Genomic DNA, 27,557 nt, shown 5'->3' on the forward strand with positions numbered 1-27,557 from the left:
ATGTTCCAGATGTACAGTGGGATGTGATGTTGTTTCAAGAGCCACCCATTTGTGTGTCATTCCCTGCAAGGTAATAAACAAGCTCCCTTGACAAAGGCACAACATATTTTGAAATATGAACTTGTCTTTTCACCGCATTTTGTTAAATGATTAATTTGCCTTATATTAACTTAAAATGAGCTCATTAAAAGATTTCTTTTTTTCTTTGAAAGCGCTGCTCATTATATTATCATTTTAAGTAATTAAATCAGAATAAATGGCTCTGTGAAGCTATTTTAATGTAACATCTAATTATATCTGACCTAGACACTGAACTATAATCATTAACTACATGAACTGTGTAATGTTCTGCAGACTCTTTAATAATTTATACGGGCTGGATTCAGCTGCGTGGAGTTGTAAGCTGAAGTGGTTGGATGCTGTGCACCTGTAGTGGTGTGGCACGGCTGATGGCAGTTTGCTTCTCAGGCAGTTTCCTGCCTTGCCTTGGCTCTGGGCAGTTTTTCCTGTGAAGTTGTGCAGGCCACAGGCTTGGTTGGACCTGGCTGGGGTTGGTTCTCCTTTATTGTGTGTACAGACATCAGGCACACGTGTGGTGTGATGTTTTCCTCTGTAGGATGCTCTAGTCAAGTTAACATATTTATACAATATATATAAACTTATTAGATTGTGATTTAGATGTTTTCACATGAGTAGCCAGCCTCAGCTACAAGAAATTTTGGGTTTGCCGTGTTAGATTGTGTTCTTGCTGTGTCTCCTACAGAGGCTTAGTCTATCCTTCCATTTCAAGCAATTTTTTTCTGATCTGTTTGCATACAGCTTCCAGACTCATACTCCCTGAAAGACTCATTCAAGTTAGGCTTAATCCTGGAAATAAGTTTGTTTGGGGAAGGAAAAATTGACCTGTGGGAGTTTTAACCTTTCCTTCCTCAAGGAAAACGAGAGGGGCTGGGCGCTGCCGTGGCAATAGATGGGTCCATCCATCTTCCCTGCCATGGGCTGGGTGCCCTGTGGCAAGGGAACAGATGTACCATGTTGTAGCACATCCAAAAATTGCTGGTGCCACCTATTGGTGGAAAACTGCAGATTAAAACGTGATTAATGTGCGTTATTATGCCCTCTGCTTATCTCTCCCCAGCTGACAGGTGTGTCGGGCCAGTTCTGCTGTTAGCTTTAATACCGGTGCCTGTTGGCAAACATCGCTGGCATTCCTGCTGTATCCTGGGTGTGATTTGCAAACAGGAGGCTGTGCTGCGGGCAGGCAGCTGCCAGGGGACACGTGCAGCCCCAGGGATGCCTCTGAGGACAGGGCAGTAGCTGGATCTGCAGTGCAGGGCTCAGAAAAGCCAGGCTGGTGTCGATGTGACAATAAACCCGCTGGGCTTAGAGAAACTCTGGGAATTCCTACATAAATTTTGGGTATTCCATGCAGGGGCAGAGGTGGTGTGATGATGCAGAGGAGCCTTGGGGGCCCCACAGGCAGGGCACAGAGCTGGATAATCTCTCCAGCCACAGGAGAGAGAGCTGGGCAGGATGCAAAGGCTTTGCTGCTCTTTGGACCTTTCCAGCCTCGCAAAGGAGGTGAGGGAAAGCTGAACCCCTGCCCAGGGCCCTGCTTCCTCCTGCCTTGCTGCAGGGGACCTTCAGCCAAGCCCTGATAGCCACAAAAAGCCCTGCTGGCCTCCTGCCTGGTGCGCTTAAGCAGTTTTATAGCTGTCATATAGAGCAGAGCAGCCCTATATTAGCAGCAGGTTTAGTAGTCCCAGGAAACATCCAGCCACAGCTCTGACATCATGGACTAAAGGCTCCAAAGGTTCACTTGCTTAAGTGGCTATTTTTAATAGAGTCTTTTAATAAAATCTCATTAAAGGAGAGCTCCTGCCCGAGCCTGGTTCCTGAGATTGCTGGAACACAGCACCAAGAGCAGCCTCGAGCTGCTGCAGGAGGCAGGGGAGGGTGAAAGGGGCCCTGCAGAGCCTTAGTGAGCACTGGAGAGAAGTGCTTGGTGCTCATCCATGCTGCCCCTGTCTGGATCCAGAGGAGTAAAAGAGCCTTGCAGGCTGCAGAGCAGAGGATGAGCGGTGCAGAGGGAAAGGGACAGATTAACTCCCGGCTTTTGCGCAGGGACCACCCTGGCTGGCAAGGACTGGTGGGAGACGAGACAGGCTCAGCCTTGCCTTCAGTTTTCCCTCCCCATAATTGGCTCAGAAATGCTGATTATCTCAGCCCCTAAGCAAGGGGCAGAGGATTCAGGCTGCTCCTGATGAAGACACTCTGCTCTGCTGCTCCCAGGACTCCCTTTACGTTTCCTGTCGCAGTTTGGCTGAACCATTTTACCGTGTGCTTGCTTGAAGAATAATCTGAATTCCAGGGAAGAGTTTTCTAAACACTTGTCTCCTCTGTAATTTTACTGTCATGTCATAGAGAGGAGCTGCTTGAAAGACTTCAGGAAAGAAATTATTCTCTACTTCAATCCTAGAGGGGTTTTTTTGTTGTTTTTATTTTTTTTTTAATACCTAAAAAAATTACCCTTTGATGTGAAAATTATATGCACTTAGAGATATGCTAATAAGAAAATGATTGGAGAAATGTTGAACATGGAGAACAGCTCATTTCCGGGCTCTTTCCCTCACCACCTGCACCCCTGACAACCTCAGTCCCACCCTTCCACATGCACATCTCTCTCTAAAGATATTCCAAAAGCTGTTCTTATTTTCTGTGGATTCAGAAGCATATCACTTGTTTTAACTGGGGGGATTTAAAAAAAAATTTTTTTGAGTGAATTTTCACACCCTTTCTGTGTATTTTTAACATTTTTTTTAATTCTTTTTTAAAATTTTTTTTAATTCTTTTTTTAAAATTCTTTTTAAATTCTTTTTTTTTAATTCTTTTTTTTAAATTCTTTTTTAAAATTCTTTTTTAAAATTCTTTTTTTTTAAATTCTTTTTTAAAATTTTTTAATTCTTTTTTTTAAATTCTTTTTTAAAAATTCTTTTTCAAGTGAATTTTCACGCCCATTCTGTGGATTTTTTAAAATTCTTTTTTAAAATTATTGTTTTAATTTCTTAAAATTCTTTTTTTAAAAAATTCTTTTTCAAGTGAATTTTCATGCCCATTCTGTGGATTTTTAAAAATTATTTTTAATTTTTTTTTTTAAATTCTTAAAAGAAGGGCTTCATGCCCATTCTGTGGATTTGCCAGAAGGATGGTGGTAAAATCCCTGCTCAGGAGATGCTGAAGGACCAGCAGTGCTTTCCCAGTCTGGACTTGGGCTGTGCACTGGTCCCAAAGCCATCACCAAACATGGCACATCTTAAGCTTCTCAGCAGATCCTTGTGGTTCTTAGTGGTCCCCAGCCTCCCTTCCTGAGGCAGGGATTAAAAACCTGCTGCAGGATGAATGAGAGCTGCCTGTGCTGGCCCCTGCTTTGGAGGGGATGCAGCATGCTCTGGGGTCTGCTTCCTTTCAGAGATGCTTTTCTTGTGGTTCCTTACATATGTGAAATGAGATAAGCCAGGGGGGTAAAAGGATGGTTGGAGAGTGGCAGCCAGGATTGCATCTTCTTGTTTTCTTCCCTTGCTGTCTTCAAAAGCAGAATTTTAGAGTCAACAAAGGCAGGGCTGGTATCATCACAGCTGAGGGTGGGTTTGTTTGTAGCAGATGCCCTGCTGTGTGCCTGGTGTGCTGCTGCAGATAGGAAAAGCTCTTCCAGAGAGCCTGAGAAGCACGAGATGAGTCCTGTCTGTGATGTGGGATGGTGGCTCCCAAGGGCTGAGGTTTAGTGTGCCTCTGCTATGGTGTCCTGCTCCCTCCATGTCCCAAATTCCTGCTATGGTGTCCTGCTCCCTCCATGTCCCAAATTCCTGCTGTGGTGTCTTTCTTCCCCCATGTCCCAAATTCCTGCTGTGGTGTCCTGCTCCCTCCGTGTCCCAAATTCCTGCTGTGTGGTGTCCTGCTCCCTCCGTGTCCCAAATTCCTGCTGTGTGGTGTCCTGCTCCCTCCGTGTCCCAAATTCCTGCTGTGGTGTCCTGCTCCCTCCGTGTCCCAAATTCCTGCTGTGGTGTCTTTCTTCCCCCATGTCCCAAATTCCTGCTATGGTGTCCTGCTCCCTCCATGTCCCAAATTCCTGCTGTGGTGTCTTTCTTCCCCCATGTCCCAAATTCCTGCTGTGGTGTCCTGCTCCCTCCATGTCCCAAATTCCTGCTGTGGTGTCCTGCTCTCTGCATGTCCCAAATTCCTGCTGTGGTGTCCTGCTCCCTCCATGTCCCAAATTCCTGCTGTGTGGTGTCCTGCTCCCTCCATGTCCCAAATTCCTGCTGTGGTGTCCTGCTCCCTCCATGTCCCAAATTCCTGCTGTGGTGTCTTTCTTCCCCCATGTCCCAAATTCCTGCTGTGGTGTCTTTCTTCCCCCATGTCCCAAATTCCTGCTGTGTGGTGTCTTTCTTCCCCCATGTCCCAAATTCCTGCTGTGGTGTCCTGCTCTCTGCATGTCCCAAATTCCTGCTGTGTGGTGTCCTGCTCCCTCCATGTCCCAAATTCCTGCTATGGTGTCCTGCTCCCTCCATGTCCCAAATTCCTGCTGTGGTGTCCTGCTCCCTCCATGTCCCAAATTCCTGCTGGCATCTCTGGCTGATGCAGGGCAGCATCTCCCCAGGCCATGGGTGGTGCTCGGTGCCATTAACACAGAAATTAGAGCAATTTCTGCTCCTCCTTTAGAGTGCTACAGTGCAAACTCCCAGCGACAGCTCTGCCTGTGCTCCAGCCTGAGAGGGGCAGGGAAGGCATCCTTTCACTGATTAGCTCTGATTCCCCTGCTGGGGAATGGCCTGACTTGCTTTATAAGTGCTTTTCCAGGTGGAATTCTTGGTGGATAACAAGCTTGTGAAATGTTAGCAGAGGCAGCCATCACTCCTGTGCCCTCCTGGTGTTTCCTGGCTCATCTCTCAGGGAGCCCTCCTGCATCCCCGTGGCTGCCCCAGACGCCTTTCCTGTTCGTGGGGAATGATCAGCATCCTCCAGCAGGCCCAGATTTCCTGGAAATCCATTGGAAATCCATGTCCTTTTGTTGTCTTTCCCCTGCTGTTGGAGTCTGGGCTGAGGGGGGAATACTCTTCTTGTGTCTTCCTTTTCCTGCTTGTTTTTTTTTTTTTTTTTTTTTTTTTTTTTCATATGAACATCTGTTGAACCACAGGTAGTCATGTCAGGGGAAAAAAAAAAAAAAAACCTCTTCAAAAGAACCCCTGATGTATTGAATTTCCAGCTGTTTTACAAGGCTGCTCCAAATCAATGGGCTGCATTAATTAATTAAAGGAACTTTGATTTCAAGGGTCCCCAGAGTTTACACCTGGATTCCATGAAAGCATGCAAATCCCATGTAGTAAATGTTGCCTTCGCTCATGTATTATTTGGTTCCATATTTTTCCTAATTGAGAGAGGCATTAAAAATATCTATGAAATGTAAAATTTACATTATAAGAAGTGGCACCTTTGGCACCAAAGGAACTGAATATAGGAGTGCACATGCACCCACCACACCTGCTCCAAGGAGAGCTGCTGAGCACTGGAGGGTTGGTGACCAATGCTCAGAGTTAGTTACATTTCACACCCATCCCAGTCCAGCAAAATCTGAAATCTGGTATTTTGGGGTGGAGACACTCTTCATGCCTGGTTTCCTTGCTCCATGCTCGTTTTTGTGTCTGGCAGGAGCACAGGGGGCTCTCTGTTTGCTCAGGCCCTGGTGCTACAGGCGGTTCAGATCCAGCCTGGGCTTTGCTCTGCATCAGTGTTAAACAAATCAGCTCATGGAAAACTTGCGCCTGGATTCGAGGGCTTGGCTATGGGCAAAAGATTTCTGCTTTCAGTCCTGAATTCAAATCACTTGGAGACACAGGGGCAAACTTTTAACCTTGACAATGGGCAGAGGAACAGGTGAAATTTCCCTGCTAACAAGGCCAACTTTGGATGGGCTGGGCCAATTGGGGAGGTAAATAACATCCCAATTACTTACATATATATGTAAACACACACACACACCAGGCATTGCAGAAAGAAGCCCCATTTATGAAGCCTTACATTCAATAAATCCATTGTAACAAGCTCTGACTTTTCCATAAATGTGCCAAACTATGAAGTAACAGGGCTGCACAAGTGCTTTTGGAAGGTTACTCTTAACCTGTCACGTGGAAGCAGTTTTGATCCTAGGATCTCTGGTTTCATCTGGGAATGGAGATATTCTGGCTCTAGAGAGGCTGTTAGAGGAAAGGTATTTTAAATGGCAAAGATGTGTGTGTTGTGAATGTGTTTAAAACTGCAGGTACTTGGAGCCTGGTACCTGTGCAGCAATGAATCACAATAAATAAATGCAAATGTCCAGGAGAACAAAAGGAACATTAAACAGATAACAAACGCTTCACTGGGAAACAGCACAGCTTCAGAGTCCATAAATAAAACCCCTAATCTAATAAATGTTCTGGAGATAACTGGAAAAAATACGGAAATGGTCACTTGGTGGTGAGGGAGCATATTTCACTTCTGCCGAGCAAAAGCACGGGAAGCCTGTGCAGTTGAGTTGATTCATGGCCCTCTGTAATGTCCTGGTTATCCCCAGTCACAGCAGGTTTCGTGCAGCGAGCACTCCAGCCTGTCTATGTCGAGTTAATATTTTAAGGACAAGGGAGAGCAAGCAGATTGCAGTTTGCTGATGGGTTTGTTCCTTCCACCCCCACCCACCCCCCTTTCTTGTTTTTAGGAAATGGGCTGCTGATAAGGGAAGGAGCTGCGCAGAGAGGACTGCCTGGTGTGCTAATCGCTGGGATGATGCAGCTTCCTCTGAGCTCTCCAGGAAGAGAGGAGGTGAGTCACGGTGCATGGAGGGTCTGAAGTGAGCCAGGAGGGAGCAAACACCACCAGCTCCCCCGGGACTCCAGTGAAAATGCTCAGCCAAGGAATTCCGAATTGTTTTGGTTTTTATTTTTATTATATATTTTTTTTTAAATCTGAAAAGCTACAGAACAGTACTCATTCCAATCAAGCAACATTTCCGGTGCAAAATGTATATTGAAATATGACACGCTGGTTTTCCTCTTCTTAAACTGGTTCCATTTCAGGTCAAATTATTTTTCAGTTCAAAATATAACTTATGGGAGAAACAGTGAAATATTTCTGGGGAATCAAATTGAAACAGGTGGGAAATGTCAAAACTGAATTATATCATTGGTGTAAAAGTGCCTGCCTAAAGTTCTGATGTGTGCAGAAAAACCAGTGAAAACCAGTGAGCTTTGGTTTAAGCACTCCTTTATTGCAAGAGCTCCTTCTCATCTCCCTGCTTGTAGCCAAAAAAGAACAAAAGGACAGACTAATGCCAGACAAGTGGGCTTCACTAAAGCCTTTCTAATATGTCCAGGATACCCAGACCATGTGAATTTTTTCCATCAGGATGCACAAGCTACGTGAATACAAATTCAAAAGAATTAAACTTCAGGAGGGGTGGATATTCCTTCTGCCTTACAAGACATAAAGTAGTAGCTCCTTCACTCTGCTAAAATACCCTAACACATCTGGGTAGATGAAAAAGGTCCTCAAATATGTTTTTCAGAACTGGCTTCTGTTTCAAGTGTGATAAAGTGGTGTGGTAGGAGACAAAGACCATTCAGCTACTTATCCATTTTGGTTACATTTGTAATTTTCTTATTAATGTAAGCTTCACAGTCTTTCTTCTTCAGGATGCCAGAGTCAGTAAAATCCAAACACTAGAGTTAAAATAAGTTACTCATTTATCTCCTCGAAAGGGGCTTTTAATGAAATACAATTTGCATCCCTGTATGTCAGAAAACCCCCAGAATCCCTGGTGTGAGCTGGGACAGGTGATAACAGCCTGTTTCCAGCACGGTGGTGCTCAGAGGGTCGTGTGTGCTGTGCTGCCTTTGCTGTCCCCCCTTCCTCTCACAAATAACTTCATCTGATGCTGGGTGGGTGCACATCTCCATCACTGGGAAACACAGATGCTGCTCATGGGCCTCCTCATCCCAAATCTGCCAGAAGCCCTGTGGGCTGCTTGCTGCTGCTGAGGAAGGAGGTGTTGGGTGTTTTGTTTGGGTTCTTTTCATGCTGAGCTGAAGAAGACTGGATTTGGTGTGTGGTCTGTGCATTTCCATGAGGAAATGCTCCCAGTGATCTGTACCTGTTCTGGCCCTGGTGTTTGGCCAGGCAAGGATGGTCCCTGGTGTGTCCTCAGGATGTGCTTAAGTTGTTTAAGCAGCAGCATGCAGTGTAAAGCACCTGGTGCCAAATCTGCCATCACGGAGCTGTAAGAGCTGTCCCTGCTGCCATCACTGATGGGCTGTAAGGGCTGTCCCTGCTGCCATCACTGATGGGCTGTAAGGGCTGTCCCTGCTGCCATCACGGAGCTGTAAGGGCTGTCCCTCCTGCTGCCAGCTCTGTGCTCTTTTCCAGGCACAACTCACCTGAGAATGCACCCGGCTGAGTTATTAGAAGGGAAAAAACTCAGCAGAAAGGGGTGTGGGGTGTGTGCCAGGAGCAGGGGCACGCTGTGTACCCACAGCTGTGTCTGTCCCTCCCTCTGGGCCAGAGGAGCCTGTGGGGACAGAGCCCTCTGGGGAGGTGGCAAACACAGACCTGCCTGGCAGCTGCTCCGTGTGCTGTTGAGACCCAAAGCTGCCTGTGTGCAATGCTCACGCTGTGCTCTCGAGTGAGCTGTGTCTGAACTGAAGACCCTCCTCACAAGTCTATATTAAGCACATTAAAAGCTGAGGCAGGCTGCTCGGGCGGGTGCTTTGATAGATTTTCTGACTGCGCGTAGCGTAACGTTGGAGCAGGGAAAACTCCCAGCCTTGGCTGATGCCCCCCCTTTGCTCTGAGTGTGGATTTTTGCTCTGAGTGATGGGAATGGTGAGGAAAGCTTGTGCAGGCACCGACCTGCAGTGCTCTGTGTAGATGCAAAAGCTTCCATCAACTGTGACCGTGTTCACAACGGGTTCTTGGATGAGGGAAGAGACGGAGATCTGACTTCATGTTTCAGAAGGCTTGATTTATTATTTTATGATATATATTACATTAAAACTATACTAAAAAAATAGAAGAAAAGGTTCTCATCAGAAGGCTAGCTGAGCTGAGAATAGAAAGGAATGATAACAAAGCTGGGCTGTGATTGGCCATTAATTAGAAACAACCACATGAGACCAATCCCAGATGCACCTGTTGCATCCCACAGCAGCAGATAACCATTGTTTACATTTTGTTCCTGAGGCCTCAGCTTCTCTGGAGGAAAAAAATCCTAAGGAAAGGATTTTTCATTAAAGATGTCTGCAACAATCAGCCCTTCTGGATCACCTGCATCAGCAGAGGATCCCTGGCTCCTGCTGTCCCTGGGCAGCTTGGAGGAAGAGTATGGTTGGATAATAAGTTGTAATTACAGATCCTTTTATTCATCATTGCCAGTTAATGTTGATTATCATGTCTGTAGATATTTTGCATTTATTTTGGTATAAGTGAGGCAGAATCTATACAAGCTTGCATTTCTCCAAGTAATGGTCCCAGAGCAGGACAGTATGTACCTGTGCAAATGCAATTTAACAGCATTTTAGAATGCTAATGGTGACTTAGATGGAGTTTATTATTATATTTATATATTTCATATATTTATATTATACAAATATAAATATTTATATATTTTTATACATTTATATTATACAAATATTCAGAGGAACAAAGTATTTTTTCCTTAAAGAACTCAAACAAAACAATGTGATTCCAGAGCAGCAATGTTTTTCCAGGGCTGTTTGTCACAGTTCAAGCACCGGTGGGGATGGGAGGAGTTTGGGATCTGGGCACCTGGAAAAGGCATCGGCACAGAGACAGCTGAGAAAAATGAGAAATTGTTGGGTGTTGGTTTTGGCAGGGCTGCCCTGTGCTCTGGGGGCCTTTTCAGAGCCTGTATTCCCATTTTCTTTTGGGAGGCCTTGGCTGGGTGAACACCTTACACCCAGAAACACCGCTTTGTGTGCAGCCTGTTGTCAGGGCTACAGACACTTGCAGATGTGCATGTGTGAAAAATGCTCAGTAAACAAGCAGAGATTTTAGGTGGAGGATTTTAGGAGCATCGCATCCATGTTATCGCACACTTATCACCTTCTGCTGGTGTGGTGGTGCAGGTTTCAACCCTGTCAGTGGCTGCTGGCTGGAGCAGGGATGTTTTATGGTTCATGGGTGACCAGGCAGCTCCATCCATGGGAAATTCACAGCTTGTAGCCTCAGAACCCCTCCACATGTGTGATATGGAATACACGACCTGCTTTACCTTCTGCCTCTTGTCCAAAGCTCCTTTCTGCCTCTTGTGAAGAGGTCTTTTCCCCTTCACACACCATCCCCAATCCCATGTTTAGCTCTTGGCTTTCTCAGCCTTTCAGCGTCCAAGTGATAACATCTGGTCTAGCACCAAAAGGGGAATAGCACTTGTAGGAGCTCATCGGGAAAAAGATGAAGCTCTGGGTTAGAGACGGAGCCTGCAGTTAATTCCCTGCTCTCAAATAGTGTTTTCTGAGTAGGTGATAATCACTGGGCCTTTCCCGATTAATTAAAGGGCTTTACAAAGCAAATGATGTGGAGAATATGCAGCCTGGGAGAGCAGTGGGTAGGAGAGGCTGTTGGTGTGATTTTCATCGAGTCTGACAGTGTGCCCTGGAGGGAAGAAATTTCACTCCTGGGAAACAGCCTGGGCCTTTCCCCAGCTGATTTTGGGGCAGCAAGAGGGATTTGTAAGGTGGAAAGTGGGTGAGACACTTCATCACTGGCTAACTGGGAAAGATTGAGCCTCCAGTGGAGGAGAAAACCACAGCCCTGCTGCTCCTGCCAGTGGGAGGCAAGGTTGTGTCACCATCAAATATTAATGTGTGACCTCCAGGTGATGCTTCAGAAACCTACACCAATGCTCTTCATGTTTCTTTAAAGTCCATGGGAGCTTTGCCACTGAATTCTATAAGAAAGAGACAATATTCCGAGATTGCTGATTTAAAAACTTTTCATCAGTAGCACTGCAAAATGAAAGAAAAAATTAAAAATCCAAGCTGTAACTGTTGCAAGAATCAAACTTGGATTTGAGGAGTTTTGGTGGCTTTGGTTCTGCATGTAAGAAAAATTAACTCAGATGAATTCTGAGCTTGTTCTCCATCATGCCTTTTACCATCTCTGCAGTCTTTCTCCAGAGAGACTCAGCCCCTTGAATTGAGGGTCTTCCTGGGTGTAATTTTAGTTCTTTAAGCTTCTAACTTCCCTGGTAACTTTTTACTGTTGGACTTGATAGTCTTAAAGTCTTCTCCAACCTAAATGATTCTATAATTTTGTGTGGTAAAGGTTGAAGGCCTGGATATTTAATTGAGAAGGGAACCTACCTGCAAGGAGACTTTTGCAATAAGAAAACTTTGTTTCCCAGGATGGGATCCCATTGCCCGCCTTCAATCTTTTATCCACATTTGGGACCTGGGTGGATGTGGCAGCACTGGTAGTGAGTGTGCAGTGGCCAAGGAGGGTTGTTTGACACTGAGGTTTTACATTTTAGACTGCAGGAAGTGTGCCTGGACTCTCAGCATGGCTGTGATCAGATCCATATGAGGACAGGGATATCAAATTCCCCAGCTCCCCGCAAAAATGTTGTGATTAATCACGCTGAGAGTTGCAATTAGAGCAAATAAAAGCAGCATGTTAGAGAAGCTAAGAAGGAGGTGATGTGAATGTTATTAACGAGCAAGAGGTTTTGGCTTTGTGGAGCTTGCTTGAAATGTGTCAAACAAATAGAACCGAGATAAATGTAAAATCAGCTGACTGCATATTACCCTGGAGGATTTGAAATGAGTGTTGGGGAGGGGAAGGAAGATCATAATTACCCAGAGGAAAAGGACTGAATCTATGGAGTGGAATAGTTATTCATGTTAATTGTGTCATCATTGCACAGATGCTGAGGGCGATGAGCTGGGAGGCTTTGCCTGCACGCTGTGCCAGGGGAGGGTTAATGGGGTGGGGCATTTACAGACCCCTAAAGGACATGGGCATTACAGACCCCTAAAGGAGATGGGCATTACAGACCCCTTAAAGGACAGGGGCATTTACAGACCCCTTAAAGGACATGGGCATTTGCAGACCCCTAAAGGACATGGGCATTACAGACCCCTTAGAGGACATGGGCATTACAGACCCCTAAAGGACATGGGCATTACAGACCCCTAAAGGACATGGGCATTACAGACCCCTTAAAGGACATGGGCATTTACAGACCCCTTAAAGGAGATGGGCATTTACAGACCCCTAAAGGACATGGGCATTTACAGACCCCTTAAAGGAGATGGGCATTTACAGACCCCTTAAAGGACATGGGCATTTACAGACCCCTAAAGGACATGGGCATTTACAGACCCCTTAAAGGAGATGGGCATTACAGACCCCTAAAGGACATGGGCATTTACAGACCCCTAAAGGACATGGGCATTTACAGACCCCTAAAGGACATGGGCATTTACAGACCCTTAAAGGACATGGGCATTACAGACCCCTAAAGGACATGGGCATTTACAGACCCCTAAAGGACATGGGCATTTACAGACCCCTAAAGGAGATGGGCATTTACAGACCCCTTAAAGGACATGGGCATTACAGACCCTTAAAGGACATGGGCATTTACAGACCCCTTAGAGGAGATGGGCATTTACAGACCCCTTAAAGGACATGGGCATTTACAGACCCCTAAAGGACATGGGCATTACAGACCCTTAAAGGACATGGGCATTTACAGACCCCTAAAGGACATGGGCATTACAGACCCTTAAAGGACATGGCTCCATCAGACCCCTTCTAAATGTTCATCCCTGCTAGAGGAGAGGGGTACAGGGATGTGGGACTTGAGGAGAGGTGGAATCTCTGCTATTAGTACAGTGCAATATTTGCAGAAAATATCCCAAACTTGGCTTGTCTTGTTTTCAGCTGCTCTTCAGAAGCTTTTCCATCAGCAGAGTGATTATCATTGATTAAGATCTATTGTGGTTTAATTAAGCTATCATATGGCACCTTTTCTGCAACTTGCTTAAACTGACAGCAATGCTTAATCTGGCTTTCTTTGCCTCTTCTTCCCTTGGTTATAAACCTTGTATTGGGTGGATTTTATGTTGGTTCTTTCCAGCATATTTTATGGCTCTACAGCTTTCCTTATCTGTTTTTGTGCTGTGTGCTTGCAGAGATTTATGGGCTGAAGTATTAGATGCAGAGCAGGAAAGGGGGAAACAGAGCTAAACCCATTAAAACCCTGGAATCCGAGCATTGGAGGCACTAAGTCTCTTATAGAAATGGGAGGAAAGCCTGAACTAGGACATGGATGTGAAATCCCTGTGCTCTGACCTCTGCAAAGAGCAGGCTGGGGTTGTCATCTGTGTCCTGTGGGTCAGGCTGGGGAAATTAGAAAAACTGGGAAGTTAAAAACTGTGCAGGAGCTGCTCACTGTCAGTGCAGTCACTGGCTCTGTGTGTGCTTGCAGAGTTGGGTTTGACAGGGTGCATTTAGGGGTTGCACCATTGACAGGGTGCATTTGGGGGGTTTGCAGCATTGACAGGGTGCATTTAGGGGTTGCAGCATTGACTGGGTGCTTTTAGGGGGTTTGCACCATTGACTGGGTGCTTTTAGGGGGTTTGCACCATTGACTGGGTGCTTTTAGGAGGTTTGCAGCATTGACAGGGACATTTCCTGCTGGAAGAGAGCTGGTGATGGAAACTGAAGGGACTCTGAGCAGCCTGGTCTAGTGAAAGTTGTGCCCTCCTATGACTGGGGCATTGAAACAAGGTGATACTTAAGGGCCCTTCCAACACAAACCATGCTGTGAGACTTTCTGTGGGCCCAGACCCATCCCCTTGTGCTGAGTTCACTGGGCTGAAGTTCTGTCTTGGATGAAAAGTTGAGGTTTTACCTGTGTGCACACCGCTGGCTGACAGAAGAAATGGCTTCTGGCTGTTCTCTCCAGAGGAACAAACCTGCTCTGGGCTTTCAGGACAAACTCTGATGCTGCCCTGCTTGTGCCACTGCTCAGTGCTGGCCTCAGAAACCCCTCTCCTGCTCTGACATCCCCTTTGCCTCAGCCACATTGAGTGATTTCCTCCTGCTTCCTCAGCCTCAAGGTCAAGCCTGCCCTTCTTGGTCTAATGGGTTTTTTTGTCATATTTATTAGGTGTTTGCATGTGTCTACCACTCAGCCTTTGAAGCTGTCCTCTCCCCTACCTGAGTCTGGTTTGTTCATCTGCACAGTGGTTGTATTTGGGTATTATCTGACGCTGAATGCTGTAGTTGTTAATTTGGGCTTTAAAAATAAACTCAGATATTGCAGAACGCTGAGGGAAGCAAGGGCTGAGTACATTGGCTGATGACCCCTTCCCAGCGAGGCTGGGCTGGCAAATGTCCCTTAACTGCAGAGAACAAGTGGTGTGCACTGTTATCCTGCCATAAAAACAAAGGACTCTTCTTTCCAAGTGATAAAGCCTGGGGTTCACAGTTTGTAGCTGAAACAGACCAACAGCTTTCAGCCTTTTTATTGCACTTCTTCAAAACTCTCACAATTCTCACTGCTCAGCATTTTACTGCAGTATCCTCTGCTGCTGACCTGGGCCACTGCTGCTCGTTGTGTCCCCTGACAAAGCCCATGAGGTGCTCTGGTGTTTGTCTTGCACTGACTTCATCCAGCCTGTCAGGTGTCTCCCATCTGCTTTCCAGGGCCTCTTCCTTATGGGTGCAGCCACTTACCTGCCTAAATATCCCCCAAATGCTCATTTTAAGTAAAGGAATGCTAATCCAGAGCAGATGCCTGAGTGCATCTTGCAGAGGATTGCTCGTGGCTGTGGCACTGTCATCGCTCCGCTCATTCCCCTTGCTCATGTGGTGGCCACCTGGAGCTGCTGCTAACACACCAGGGGCTTCCTTCCACCTCCAAACCCAACCTCTGCCTTTGTTCTGCAGCTCATGAGGTCTCTTCCCATCATCCAGGGCCCTGCATGTGCGCGGGGGCCACACAGACCCATCTCCCTGTGTCTCTGTGTGAGCACCGGGGCAAACCTGGCTCCTTTCTAAAGCCTGAGAAATGTGTTATGAGAAAAGGCTCTGCTGGCTGTGTCTGCAGCAGCACGGGCTGGCTGCTTTGCTGACCCTCATCTAAACAGAGCTGATATTGCCTGACCCATCTCTCAACCCCTCAAGCCTGAAGAAGCTAGGATTTCTTGTGTGGCCCTTAGTTTTATACCTCTTCCTCAGAGTTCAGCTTCTGGAATGGTTGTTCCTTGCCTGTGCAGCTCTGGGCATCGTTGGCACAAGGGAAATTTCAGATCTTGGGGAAGGTGGGAAGCCACACACACCCAGTATAGCAGCATGGGAACAGCTTTTCAAAAGATTCAGATGGGAGTCCAGGACCAGGAGCAAATGACAGATATTGAGAGCTGCTTTTTACAAAATGAGTTGGCTTTTATTTATTATTGTAGCTGCTGTAAGTCAAGGGAAAGGCCTTGAGTTTTTAATCTACATATTGGTTGGCTCTGCTGCCTTGTGCAGACCCATACGGAGGGTGGAAACTCATTCCCTGCTCCATCCTGATGGCTCTGCTGTCTCAGCAATGATTGCATTCTTCCCTGAAGAAAGCAGAGGAAGGAGAAGAAGCTTTATAGGGACAAGAGAGGCTTTATATGGAAACATCTCTTCCCACTCTCCTGTTAATATCCATCAAATTCAGGGGGGCAAATTGGATGCAACAAAAATGTCTCAGAACTGTAAGAGACTATTTGGATGAATCTTTCATATCAGAGCTATGGTTTTTGTCTTTCATGAACATTTGTGATACTTCTGAGTGTGATGTGTCTCCTGAAAACAGCTGAGTGCAGTGACATCTCAGGCAAGTGCTAATGTCAAGAGCTGTGGGTAGACACTGTTGTATCAGATGCTTCCTTGTAGACAGAATTCCAAGAAAAGCCAGGATTTTGCAATGCAAGCAGAGGTCTGAGCCTGTCCCAGCTCCAGGTCCAGCAGGACCTGGGGGAACCCTAAACTATGAAAGGCAGCAAAGTGACACAAGAGACACAGCTAAGTGTTGGGAATCCAGTCCCAACCCTGTTGTTGGGAGTCCAGTCCCCAGTGCCCTGCCTGAACCTCTCCTGGGAAACTTCTGCATCCCACAAAGTCAAAAGAAGGTCAAACCCCACCTGAAAGCAACATAACTTCATTATTCCAGCTTCACAGGTGATAAATTTGGCATCCTTGGCCAGATGTGGGATATATTCAGAGTCATCTTTGCCCAAAGAGACACTGGTGCTCTTGTTCTGGGCAGAACCTCATGGCACACCTTCCTTTGCAAGCGTCCTGGTCCAGCAGCTGCGATTCCTTGGTCAGGGGTGCCATCTCCATCATGAATGCATCTCCTTGATGAGTGCTGGGAGGTGTCAAATGAGACTTCAGTGCAGGGAAGAAAAACATGAAGCTGGAAAATCAGTCAGAAGGACATTTCATCAAGGAAAAAGCTCTTTGTGCCTGGGTCTCCTCCCCAGCTCCAAGCTGCTGAGCATCCTTGGCATCCCTCTCCAACCCTCTCCCCTCTGTGCCAATTTGCAGCCCTGTTGGTTCCATCTTTGCACACACAATCTCCTGTGGCCAGAGATCCCCAGCAGCCTTGATTTTCCTCTGACCCATCATATGGGAGAAATTTAACATAGCTTAAGTGGATTTTGTTTATTTATTCTGCACCTCGGCCATCAGAGACTGCCAGTGCCAGGGTGTGAATTACAGTAAAATAAATAAATGCACTAATTGCTGCTGCTTTCTATTGGAAGGCATTCTTGCTTATGAAAACATCTCAAAAGGTGCAGAAAGGAGACACATCCGCTCCAGAGCAGGCAAATCAACTGTCTTAATGATCATTAACACAGGCTGCTCAAAAACCCACCCTGAACCCAGGTGAAGCTCCCACAATGGGCTCTGAGCTTGGGGTAAAGCTCATGGTGTTCATCTTATTACAATGTTGGTGGAACAGTGTGAATAGAAATAGAGGAAGAGCAGAGCAAGGGGGAGGTAACTCAAGTTTATGCCGTGAAGGAATTCACACCCACTGGAGTTGTGTGCATGGCTGTAACCACGTTCTGCTGCAGCCCCTGAGCCAAAAAATTCACACAAAAAGAAAAGGATGGGGTTTGGGCGGGAGGGGAAATGTTAATCACCATCTTTCCTTCCCTATAAATGTGTTAATGGTTTAGTAAGTGTTTCCAAAAATGTCTGTGTGGGATTAAAATAGAAGCCATGGCCAAGTTTAAAATGAGCTCTTGGATGGGGAGGGTAAATCCTGGTGATCCCATCCCAGGCAGGGGAAATGTGCATGTCCAGCACAGGAGGATGCAGAGGGAGAAGTGTTTGTGCTGGGAACTTTCTGTTGGCTCTGTGGGGAGCTTGGTCATCCCAGCAAAGTGGGAACAGGGCTCCACACAAGCAAAAAGTGCCACATACCAAAGCATGAGAGGGTTGCCATGGAAATCAGGAGTTGTTACTGAAAAAGCAGGAAAATCATGAATGATCTGGAAAACCATGGGTTTTTGGAGCTTCCTGTCCTCTGCTATGTAAAATCCCAGATTGCTGAATTCCTTTTTGGGAAGGTGTTTGTCCCTGCAGCTGCACAGGACAGCAGGCTGTACATGCATTTATGGGGGCACATAACCCCACACTTTTCATTGCAGCTCTGGGTCTGGTCCCTGACTGGTCCAGAGGAGGAGGCAGGAGCTGTAACCAGGGCATGGAAATCACCTGGGAAGGCTCTGCCATGGCTCACAGCAGGGTGGGACAAACCCCAGGCAGAAAACCCCCAAATTATCCATGGGTATCTCATGGGTAGGCTTGTCCAGACCTGTTCCCAGGGCAGAGAGTGAACCAGGAGATGGGATCAGAAAGCTGGGCAGAGTCTCCATAACTCACCAGTGGCTGGTGGAGGATGCCCTCCATGTAAAGGCTGGGATGGGGATGTAATTTGCCAGAGGAACTGGAAAAACACTCCTGTTCCCAGTGTCCACAGCATTCAGAGACTCATGGTGAGCAGCAAAGACTCAGGAACTGGCTCCAGGACAGATCAGATGGAAGCCATTCCTAAATGAATGTAATGATGTATGGAAGTAAAATGTTATTGTGGAACTAAAAGCTTAAATATATATAACAGTAACGAAGGCAGGAGATCTGTGCTGGGAATGCCAGCACACTCACTGCTTCCAAGGTTTTATTTTAAAGTCAGGGTACTGGAAATGCTGTTCAGCATGTTCCCAATGAGCTGCTAGGCCCCCTGGAAGTGCTAAGGCCGTGTTTACTGAGAAGCTGCATGGTAGGTCCTGCTGGAGAATGCTTGGGAGCTACTGACAGCCACAGGGCTCCACCTTTGGTTTGGTGGCTGAACTCTGTGCCATCAAAGCCATCCAAAGGACAGAGCCTGGAGGGTGAAGAGGTTTCTCCTTTCTGGGCAATAATGGGAGCAAGAGCCATGGAAGGCCTGAGTGCACCTGCAGCTGTCCCACTGCCCTGTCCGTGCCCCTGGGACAGGAGTGTCCCTGCTCTGGTCCATTCCAGGGTCTCTGCTGCCTCCCTTGGCCCTGCAGGGCAGTGTCCCAGCCCCTCACTGCTTCTGCTGCAGCAGGTCAGAGGTTTTCCTGGGTAGGACACACCTCCAGAGATGGATCCATTGCTCCCACAGTCCTGCTGGGATATTTTTGTTGTTGTTGTTGTGATTACCTTTCTGCTGTTGACTTCCGCCTGTGGGCTTGTAAACTCAAGCTGTCCATTTGCTACAGGTCTCAAAGCATCATCTTACAAGGAGAGAAAGAATTTTCATTTATAATCCATGAGACCTATTCAGGGATGGGCTGTCCTCCCCCTCCCTCTGCCAACAGACCTCTAAGTGAACAAACAAATGTCTGGAAATACAGGCAATTTAGCTCGGAAGAGATATCATCAGTGGGGTTCAGAGGTTAATGGGCATGGAGGATTTATAACAACCCTGGCCTATAAAAAAAAGAAAGGAGGGAAAAAAAGGAAGAGGAGAAAAGAAAAAAAGGAGTGGGTAGTAATCTAGTTGACATCTATTGTTCTTTGTACAACAGCTCATCTGTATTCTATCTGGCCCAGGGTATTGCAAAGAGAGTTTAAAAACACATGTGTGCAAGCACACACACACACATCCATCTATATATATATATATATATGTATATGTGCACATATAAACTGAAATATAATGAGGGAAAAAGCCCCTGTAAGCTTGAACCAACAACAGCAACCCATATATCTTTATTTGCTGCCAACATCCAAGTGCTGAGCTCTCAAGGAGCCTGGATGTGTGCCATCATCTGTCCGTGTCTGATCTCTTTGGTAAATACGGCGGCTGCCAAGAGTGAGGCAAACGAAAAGCGCTCGCAGATTAGGGAGAAACACATGGCAGCCACTGACCTGCTGAAATCATAAAATACGTCATGGAGTAAGGAAAGAGGGGGAAACAAATCATCCTCTCAGGGACTGCCCATCTGCTCACATAAAGCCACAATCGTTATTGCAAATAAATACGTTCAGACCGGAGAAGTCTGGGAATAATTTGGGGGAGGTGGGTACCTTTTTGTGTGTGTGTGTGTCTTTGGAAGTTTTCCTACATAAACAAGGTGAGATCATCGTCCAGAAATAGATATCTATCAATTAATTATGTAGGGAGCAAATCCTTGTTTTATGGGTACAATTAGGGAAAAAAAAAATTCCAAGACAGGATGGGGCCCCATAGCATTAGAAAGGAGTCCCCGTGGAAATTGCAGGTCCATGTTTTTCCAATGAAGGATGGATCAGTATTTATCATCTGAAAGATTCTGCAGTGTGAATAGTGGCTGTGTTTTCGCTATGAAGTGAAAGGATACACATCTTGCTCTGCCTTTTTATTCCCTTGCTGTTCCACAGGGATTTATCCAGGTATTAGATTCAATACAAGAGTCTACTTGTGTTAGATTCTTTTTGTTGGTGTTTTTTTGGGCTTAACAGATTAAATTTGACTGGAGCCTGCTGGAGGCTTGGTGTAGTACATGTGTCTTCCTAAGATCCAGGATTCTGGGTGAATAGGGGCTGATTCAAACATGCAGGAGGAGAAGGCTGAAAACAGGAGCTACTTTAGAAGTTGGTTATCTCTTCTTCTTCCCCTTTGTTCTTTTCCACCAAACTGTGCTGAAAACTTTTACTTTGAGAGTTATTCTGTGTTTGATGGTACTCCATTCCTGCCCAAGACAAAGTTGCAGTTACAAGGCTTTTTGTAACTCAGGAATATTTTCCTAAATATGTGCACAAGGGTGTGCAGGATGGACTGAGCCTGCAGTGGGTCTGTGACTTCCCTCATGTTCCCACCACAGGACTCAAACCACATGTTTTGGGTGAGGAAAAACCATTTGAGGATGGGATTTCCTATGAGGGAAACCTGTGAGGGTGTCCTGCTTTGGCATCCGAAGGTCTCTGTAGGAAATCCCACACTCAAATGTTTTTTTCTTCACTCAAAACACATGAGTGGTTTGAGTCCTGTGGGGGGAATGCGTTCTGTGCATCCTCATTTCCCATGGTAGGTGTCTGGGGAAATCAAACAAATGAATTTTGTGGGTACTTAGTCAGTCTCAGGTTTTGAGAGGTTACATGTTCCTGGATGTTCAGCAGAGCTCTCAAGAGCCCATGTGAAATCTGGGGCAGGATGAGAAGGAGCTGGCCAGCGCTGCCCACTCCACTTGCTTCCCCTTGAGCGCTGATGTGAAGGAGCAGTAAAATGATTTAAGCCTTAGGGACTAAAAAACCCCACAAATCCACAATCTTCCCAGTCTCATTTCAGGGTTTCAAGAGTTAAAAGATCAGCAGTTATACCAAGAGAGACTTCAGTACAAGATGACTTAGCAGAGTCAGGAAGAAAATGAGGAGAAATTCCCCAGCTCTGAGTAGAGGCTGGCTCTGTGACCCCTATTTTCTGGGAAAGCCAGCAGGGTACTGGAATCTTGTCACAATGTGCTAATGTACAGGTTCCTCCCCAACATCTAAAACTGAAGATTTCATTCCTGGTGCCAAGTAGCTCTAAAAGAGGGGGTTCCCATCTCTGTTGGCTGCTGCTCTTGTTATGCTGTTGTGCCTTTAAAACTGCATGAAGGATCCCAGCTTTCTGCCTTCTCCGAATTTATTTTTAATATTACTCAGCTTTCCACTCTTTGCCTTTATCTCCAGATTCCTCTGGGAGTTTTTTTTCCATGGGTAAATCCAGTGCAGGCCACAGTGTCCCCCTGTGCAGGAGATAACCTGCTGCAGTGGGTACCCAGCCATTCTTCTGCCTGATTATGAAACCAGAAGGTGTTTCAGTGTAATCTCCTGAGCATTTGTTAGCCTGTATTATTTCCCTCGGATTTATGATTATCTTTACACACTTTGCAATTATTTTCTGATCTTGTAATTCTCTTAGCTTCTCCTAAGGTTCAAGCTAACTTGATGAATTGCATCTTTGCTTAACCCTTTGCCTGCTGTTGGCAAGGAAAGCTGGTGGTGTCCCCTTCCTCTCTTGTCCTACAGGAATTTCTGGGTTATATTTTTAGTAGATGGCTCTTTACCAGTATTTTTTTAGTTTGTGGAATGGCTGAAATTAAGTTTTTCTCTTTGACTTACTTTGTGCCAAAATTTTTATCCTTCATGACAATAGGAATCTAGATATATAACATGAGCTGCAATATGTCATCCTCAGAAAATAATGATCCGGCCTATTTATCATATTTTTAGTTTCCTCTTTATGGATCCCAGGGGGTGCTCTGTTTTGTTTTCCTCTGGTTTTTTGTCCTCGTTCCAAGAGCAGTGATGAAATGACATATCTTACTTATTCCCTCGAGATCCTGGGCTTGCATGCTTGCTGCGCTACAGAAGTTAGAGCTCCTCATTCCCTCGGGGAATGTTGTCTCCCAGTTGCTCAAGCCTTCGTGGGGCTTTGTGCCAAGCTGTGCTGGATAGCACGTTCCAGCTCTTGCAGAGCCAAGGATGGGGGTTAGAATGTTGGGGTTTTGCTCCAGCCCCCCTCAGCCTTGCTGCTGAGGACGCTTCTCCCAGGAGCTGAAACCTCAGGTGCTGGTTCCACCTCGCCCTCCCTTGCTGCTACAAAACCCAGCTGAGCTGGGGACCTCACCTGGCTTAAAAATGATCCTGTGCTGTGGTGAGGAGCAAGGATTTCATTCCAGGAAGCCCTGGAGCTGTTTTCTCTCTCCAAAAGGCCCTCCCAGTGCAGAAGCAGGAGGGGTGGAGGTGGGGTGTGTGAAGGGGCTGCAGGAATTGCTGCAGGAGGGAGGGATTGCTCAGGGACACTGCTGCTGCCTGCCCCACACCCTGCCCCATCCATTCACATCCCAGCCACAGCCTGCACCTGGCTCTGCTCATCACATCACTGAAATCAGCTGAAGTTTTGAAAAAGGGGAGAAAATTTATCCCTGTTTTGGATGCATAGGAACATCCCAAATCGGCTTTGCCAGAAGAAGATGTTGGTGGGATGGCATCTCTGGGCTGCTTCTCTTAGAGGGGACCCAGCTCTCTGGGGAAGGCTGTGATGCATCCTCATTTAATTATTGAAATTATTTAAGGCTGAATTGTTAGGTAGCTGTTTAACCATGGTCACCGTAAGTAGAGATGAGTGCAGGCTGTCAAGCCTCATGCTGGAAATGAAGCAAATCCCATTGATGTGGGGGGTCCCAGGGTGGCTGGGGAGGTGACCCTGCAGCCCACAGCACCGTGGGTTGGGTGCTGAGGTGAGGCTGCTCCAAGGCAGGAAGGGCACCACAGAATCATGATGGTTGGTGTGAGATTGATGTAAAAACCTTAGAGACCATGGAGTCCAACCATTAACCCAGCAGAGCCAGGTCTGAGCTTCTCTCTGGGCCAGCTGCACTGAGGCTGCTGCAAGGATTTCTTGGAAACCCAAGCAGATCCTGTGTCTGCTCCCTCCAGCACCTCTCTCAGCCCCTTTGGGTGGTTTGAGGGAATGCTGAGCCCACGCCAGATCCCATGCTGGTGAACCATGTTGGGCTGTTGTGAAAATCACTGCATTGTAAAGCATGACATTGGCAAAGGTTCTGTTCTTTAGAAGTGCATCCTGGGGAAATGATATGCCTCACTTCAGCTGGGAGCAGAATCTTGCTTTGAGCCCCCAGCTATTTAAGCACGTTCCCTTTCCCATATGGCTGTGGTGGGAAAGGGAGGCAGGCCAGAAATGGGGATTTGTGCTGTCCTCCTGTCCTGAAGCTGGGCAGGAATCAGACTCTTGAATCCTCTGTGTTAAAGGAGTTGACCTTGCTCTGCTGAAGGGTTTAGGGCTGCTGGGTTGATGTGTGGCCATACAAAAAACCAGTGTTCCTTCTGTGCAAACAGAATGATTTCTGCTTGAAACAAAAATTAAATAAATTTCTGTATCAGATGACTGACCCCAGGATATACATGTAGGTTCAGGGACCTCTTTGGTCTTCCAGGCAGGTAGAAAAAGGCATGGTGTGCTCTTCAGAAACATCTGAAGGCATAACAACAAAAGCACCATAAGGAACTGGATCAGGGAACTCTCCCCTGCTGCTGGAGTGAAGTGATGGCCATCTCTGCCAAAAGCAGGGCCAAACTCAGGGCACTGAGGGCTGGGACTTAGATTAAGGAAGACAAAAGCCCTGGGCTCTGCTGTGCCAAAGTCAGGAGGGTATGTCCTTCTGTGCATGCTAATGTGCCTTAATAACCTCATTAGGAATAGAGGCACTCAACAGACAAAGCTCCTCCTTCATTCTCTAAGAGAATTTCAAGATTTGAGGGTAAATCAAGGATTAGCAGGCCTTTCAGAGGCTTAGGGAAGTGTTTTGTGTGGCTGGGATTAAATTACATTTTTATCAGGCTGTAGAAATGGGCTCTGCTTCCACCTCCCAATGTGTGACTGGCCGGGCTGGCGTGGGGCTGAGTCCCACTGGCAGCACCAGTCCAACACTGAGTTCAGGAGATCCTGCCCAGTGCTGGCTGGGGATGAGCTGGGGAAACCCTCTGGAGCTGGGGAAGGGAACATTTAACCATCCTCTGCCTCCATCCAGCCCAAACACACCCTCAGCTGCTGCACCCTGCACGTGGGGCAGTGCCTGCCCTGGTGGTTATCCAAAACCAAGGACTTTGGCACCCAAAGCGCACCCAAAATTCAGGAAACACCTGTATGTTTACACTCTGGCAAATCCTTAGGATTCTCCCAAAGAAAAGGCCATTGGGCTGTGCCAAATAATTAATTATAAGGAGTCCGCAACCCTGCTAACCCTGTTTTATTTCCTCTGACATTGCTTTGCTGAATTTGGCAGAGGATGTTCCATTTGTTTTGGTGAGAGCGGTAAAGACAGACTGGATCACTCTAGGAACATCTCTTAGGAGAATTTAATCACTCTAAAATGCCAAGGCCAGTGCTGTGCCTGCAGAGCAGCTGGTCACAGAGCTGTCCTGATGGGACAACACTATAATATCAGCAATAACAACACCAGGAGCCAGAGCAGCTCCCTTGGCTGTGGGTGAAATCCCCTGCCTGTGGACAGGGCACAGCTGTAATCATGCCGATTGCTCTCTGTATTTTAAGCTGTGTGGTTTAACATTGTCTTTACAATTGAGCTTTGCCATGGTAAAAAACAGGTTAGAGGTGCACCTGGGGATTGGGTGGTAAAACTGTGCCTGCCTTGAGGGAGGGGGAGAGATGAGATGACCTAACAGTGACTATGTGCATGTGTGGGTGTGTATATACATTTATTTATATGTACAAATATTCAAAGAAGAAGGTTCTGGCCGCTTTCCATGCCCTCTGACCAAGTGCTGTGCTATTCCAAGCAAATTGGAGCTTGAGACCAATAGAACAAACTGCAATTTGCTTTAGCAAACATTTGCAGAAGCAGAAACCAGGCTCAGTTTCTTGATGCAATAGAATATAAACCCACAAACTGAGGGGAGGGAAGGGGAAGGAGCCTTAGAACCCCTGTGGAAGGGAGGGAAACTTTGGGCTTTGCAGTGAAATAAAAGCCCATTTTTGAATAATCACAGCTCGTTCACATTAGGGCTTTGGACAGGTGTTAAAATCCTTACCACAGCCCATCTTGTGCATCTGTGTAGCTGGTCTGGGTTTGCCTGCATGGGCCACCTGTCTCTTCAGATCTAACTTTACTCTTTGCTTACGTTTCCCTAAATGCCTTGGGCAAACAAATGTAGTTCTCTTAATGAAAAATGCATATATTTTGGTTAAATGGATCTTGCTGTCACTGCTTTGCTGCCTTCCCCTCAGTCAGGGCTTGCTAACAGGCTGGGCTCCACACATGTGCTGAATCCATCATCTGTCACCAGTGTGCACCGAGGCATGTAAGGACCCTGCTCTAACTCTATTTCCTAGCAACCAGAGGAAACCATCACACACACCACTATTTTTCCTCTGTCAGCAGGATTGCTCCAATTTATGTAACCTACAAAATGTGTGTTATCACCACAATAAACCATATATTCCGAGGTGTTATTTACAGCCAGATAATCACCAGCCCTGCAGGCCTGGTGCCTGATATGTCCCTGCTTGGGACCTCAGTTCTTTGGAAACCCCATAGAAATGTCATCCAGGGCTTCTCTGACAATGACACTGAGCACTTAATTATTGAGGAAGATATCAAATGGTGTGTGGCATGCTGGAGTTTTAAAATATAGCTGAAACCAAGTGGTGCTGGAGGGTCTTCATTTGTAGGCTACAAAGGAGTAGCTGTAACTGTGAATAACCAGGTGGGATGTGTCCAAAGGGGCTGCTGGTGAAGCTCAGCTCTCAAAAATGAAAGAGATGGAAGTATGGAGGGGCAAATTCATTGTAGGGAATGTCCAGAAACAGGGTTTGTTGGTGACCAGCCCTGCTGCTGGACACCTGCGTTGCGATGAAGCTAAAGGGATGGGGCATCACTCCGGGGCAGGAGCGTCTCTGCAAAAATGGGCTGTTCTGCAAAAAAATGGGGTGTTTAATTCCTTGGGGAGTTTGTCTCTCGTGGTGACCCAGCACCCCATCCTGCTGGGTGGCCTCTCTGCCGTGGTGCAGTCGGTGTAAGCCTGGGTAGGAGCGGGAGCCACCTGCCAGCGCAGGATGCTGATCCAATTAACTTTTCTAGAAGAAAAAGGGCTTCTGGCTCTTTGGCGCATTTGCAAATCACAAGAAGCAAATGATTCAATCAACAGATGAATATCAAGCAACCTCAGTGAGCGGCTTCTGCATCATGAGCCTGTTTAACAGCAGATTGAGCTGCAGATTAGTGAGACATTAGAGCACAGTGTGATGCATCACGGCGTAAATGGGAAGGCTGAAATCAGCACGAGTTTCCTGGAGAGCTGCTTTATTTTCCTGTAATGCCAAGCCCATTATAGCCCAAAGGTTCTTAAATAACTCTTCTTGCAATAGATAATAATACAGACCATGGAAGGAAATTAGGGAATACAAAAGGAGTTAGAGCTGTGGTGGAGGAAACATCATTTGCGGAGGGTTCAGTGGAGTGGGAAAGCTGTGCAGCAGGAGGGGGATCAGAAACTCATAGGGGCTCATTATGTGAGCCTTGCCATGGTCTAATCCAGAGCCAGGGTGCCCCATGGGACACCTGCTTGGATCAAACACCCTCCCAACACCCTACATTTCCTTCCCAGTGCGAGGAGACTCACTCAACACAGCTGAATCCACATCAAGCCTCCACAGCAACTGCGATAATGATCATGTAGGGGGAGTATCACACCAGTTTTAGGTCTGAGGCTCACAGAGGAGCTGGCAGTGCCAGCCTGACCCTGCAGAATGCCTGTGCTGGGTGTTTGGATTGTGACAGTGATGCAGACACCACTCACACTGTGAGTGTGATGGATGCCTCACCTTCAGGATGCACAAAGGCACCCATTGTATCAGTTAAACAGGAGTGTGGCAGGCTGGGGAGCTCTTGTTTGCTCATTTGTTAGCTGTTCAACCCAAAATAGCGGAGCCTATTTACACATGTAGCTTATTATTTGGAGGTAGGCAGCGTGATGCGTAATGCGGCCTGCCAGTTAGCGCGGAGCATCGTGATAATGACAAACGTAAGGTAATGCTTGTTTTTCTTGGCTACCTCCCTCCTGAGGTGGCAGCTCTGCCAGCTGAAAGGGAAGTGCAGAATAGGCGTTGACACACATCCTTGGCACGCTGCTGGCCTTGGAGAGGGCTGGCTGGCTCTGGTGTGTGATGGTGCTCACAGGGGTCTCAGGATGAGGGAAGAGATGAGGATCCGACTCCATTCAGAAGGCTGATTTATTATTTTATGATATATATCACATTAAAACTATACTAAAAGAATAGAAGAAAAGGTTTCATTAGAAGGCTAGCTAATAATAGAAAAGAATGAAAACAAAGGTTTGCGTCTCGGACAGAGGGTCCGAGCCAGCTGTGATTGGCCATTATTACAAACAAACCAACATGAGCCAATCACAGATCCACCTGTTGCACA

The 27,557-nt window shown here is 46.7% G+C and overlaps 1 protein-coding gene across 1 annotated transcript in view; it reads left to right on the forward strand.

Annotated features, from left to right (window-relative positions):
* The first annotated feature begins 6,773 nt into the window (after positions 1–6,773).
* Positions 6,774–27,557, forward strand: part of PROK2 (prokineticin 2) — an 89,527-nt gene continuing 68,743 nt past the window's right edge. Inside the window, exon 1 of the mRNA XM_059480273.1 lies at positions 6,774–6,852. Coding sequence (XP_059336256.1) covers positions 6,814–6,852 — 39 coding nt within the window. The 5' untranslated portion in view covers positions 6,774–6,813. The remainder of the gene's footprint in view (positions 6,853–27,557) is intronic.

This window comes from Ammospiza nelsoni, chromosome 11, assembly GCF_027579445.1.
Source record: "Ammospiza nelsoni isolate bAmmNel1 chromosome 11, bAmmNel1.pri, whole genome shotgun sequence".
Classification (NCBI taxonomy): domain Eukaryota; kingdom Metazoa; phylum Chordata; class Aves; order Passeriformes; family Passerellidae; genus Ammospiza; species Ammospiza nelsoni.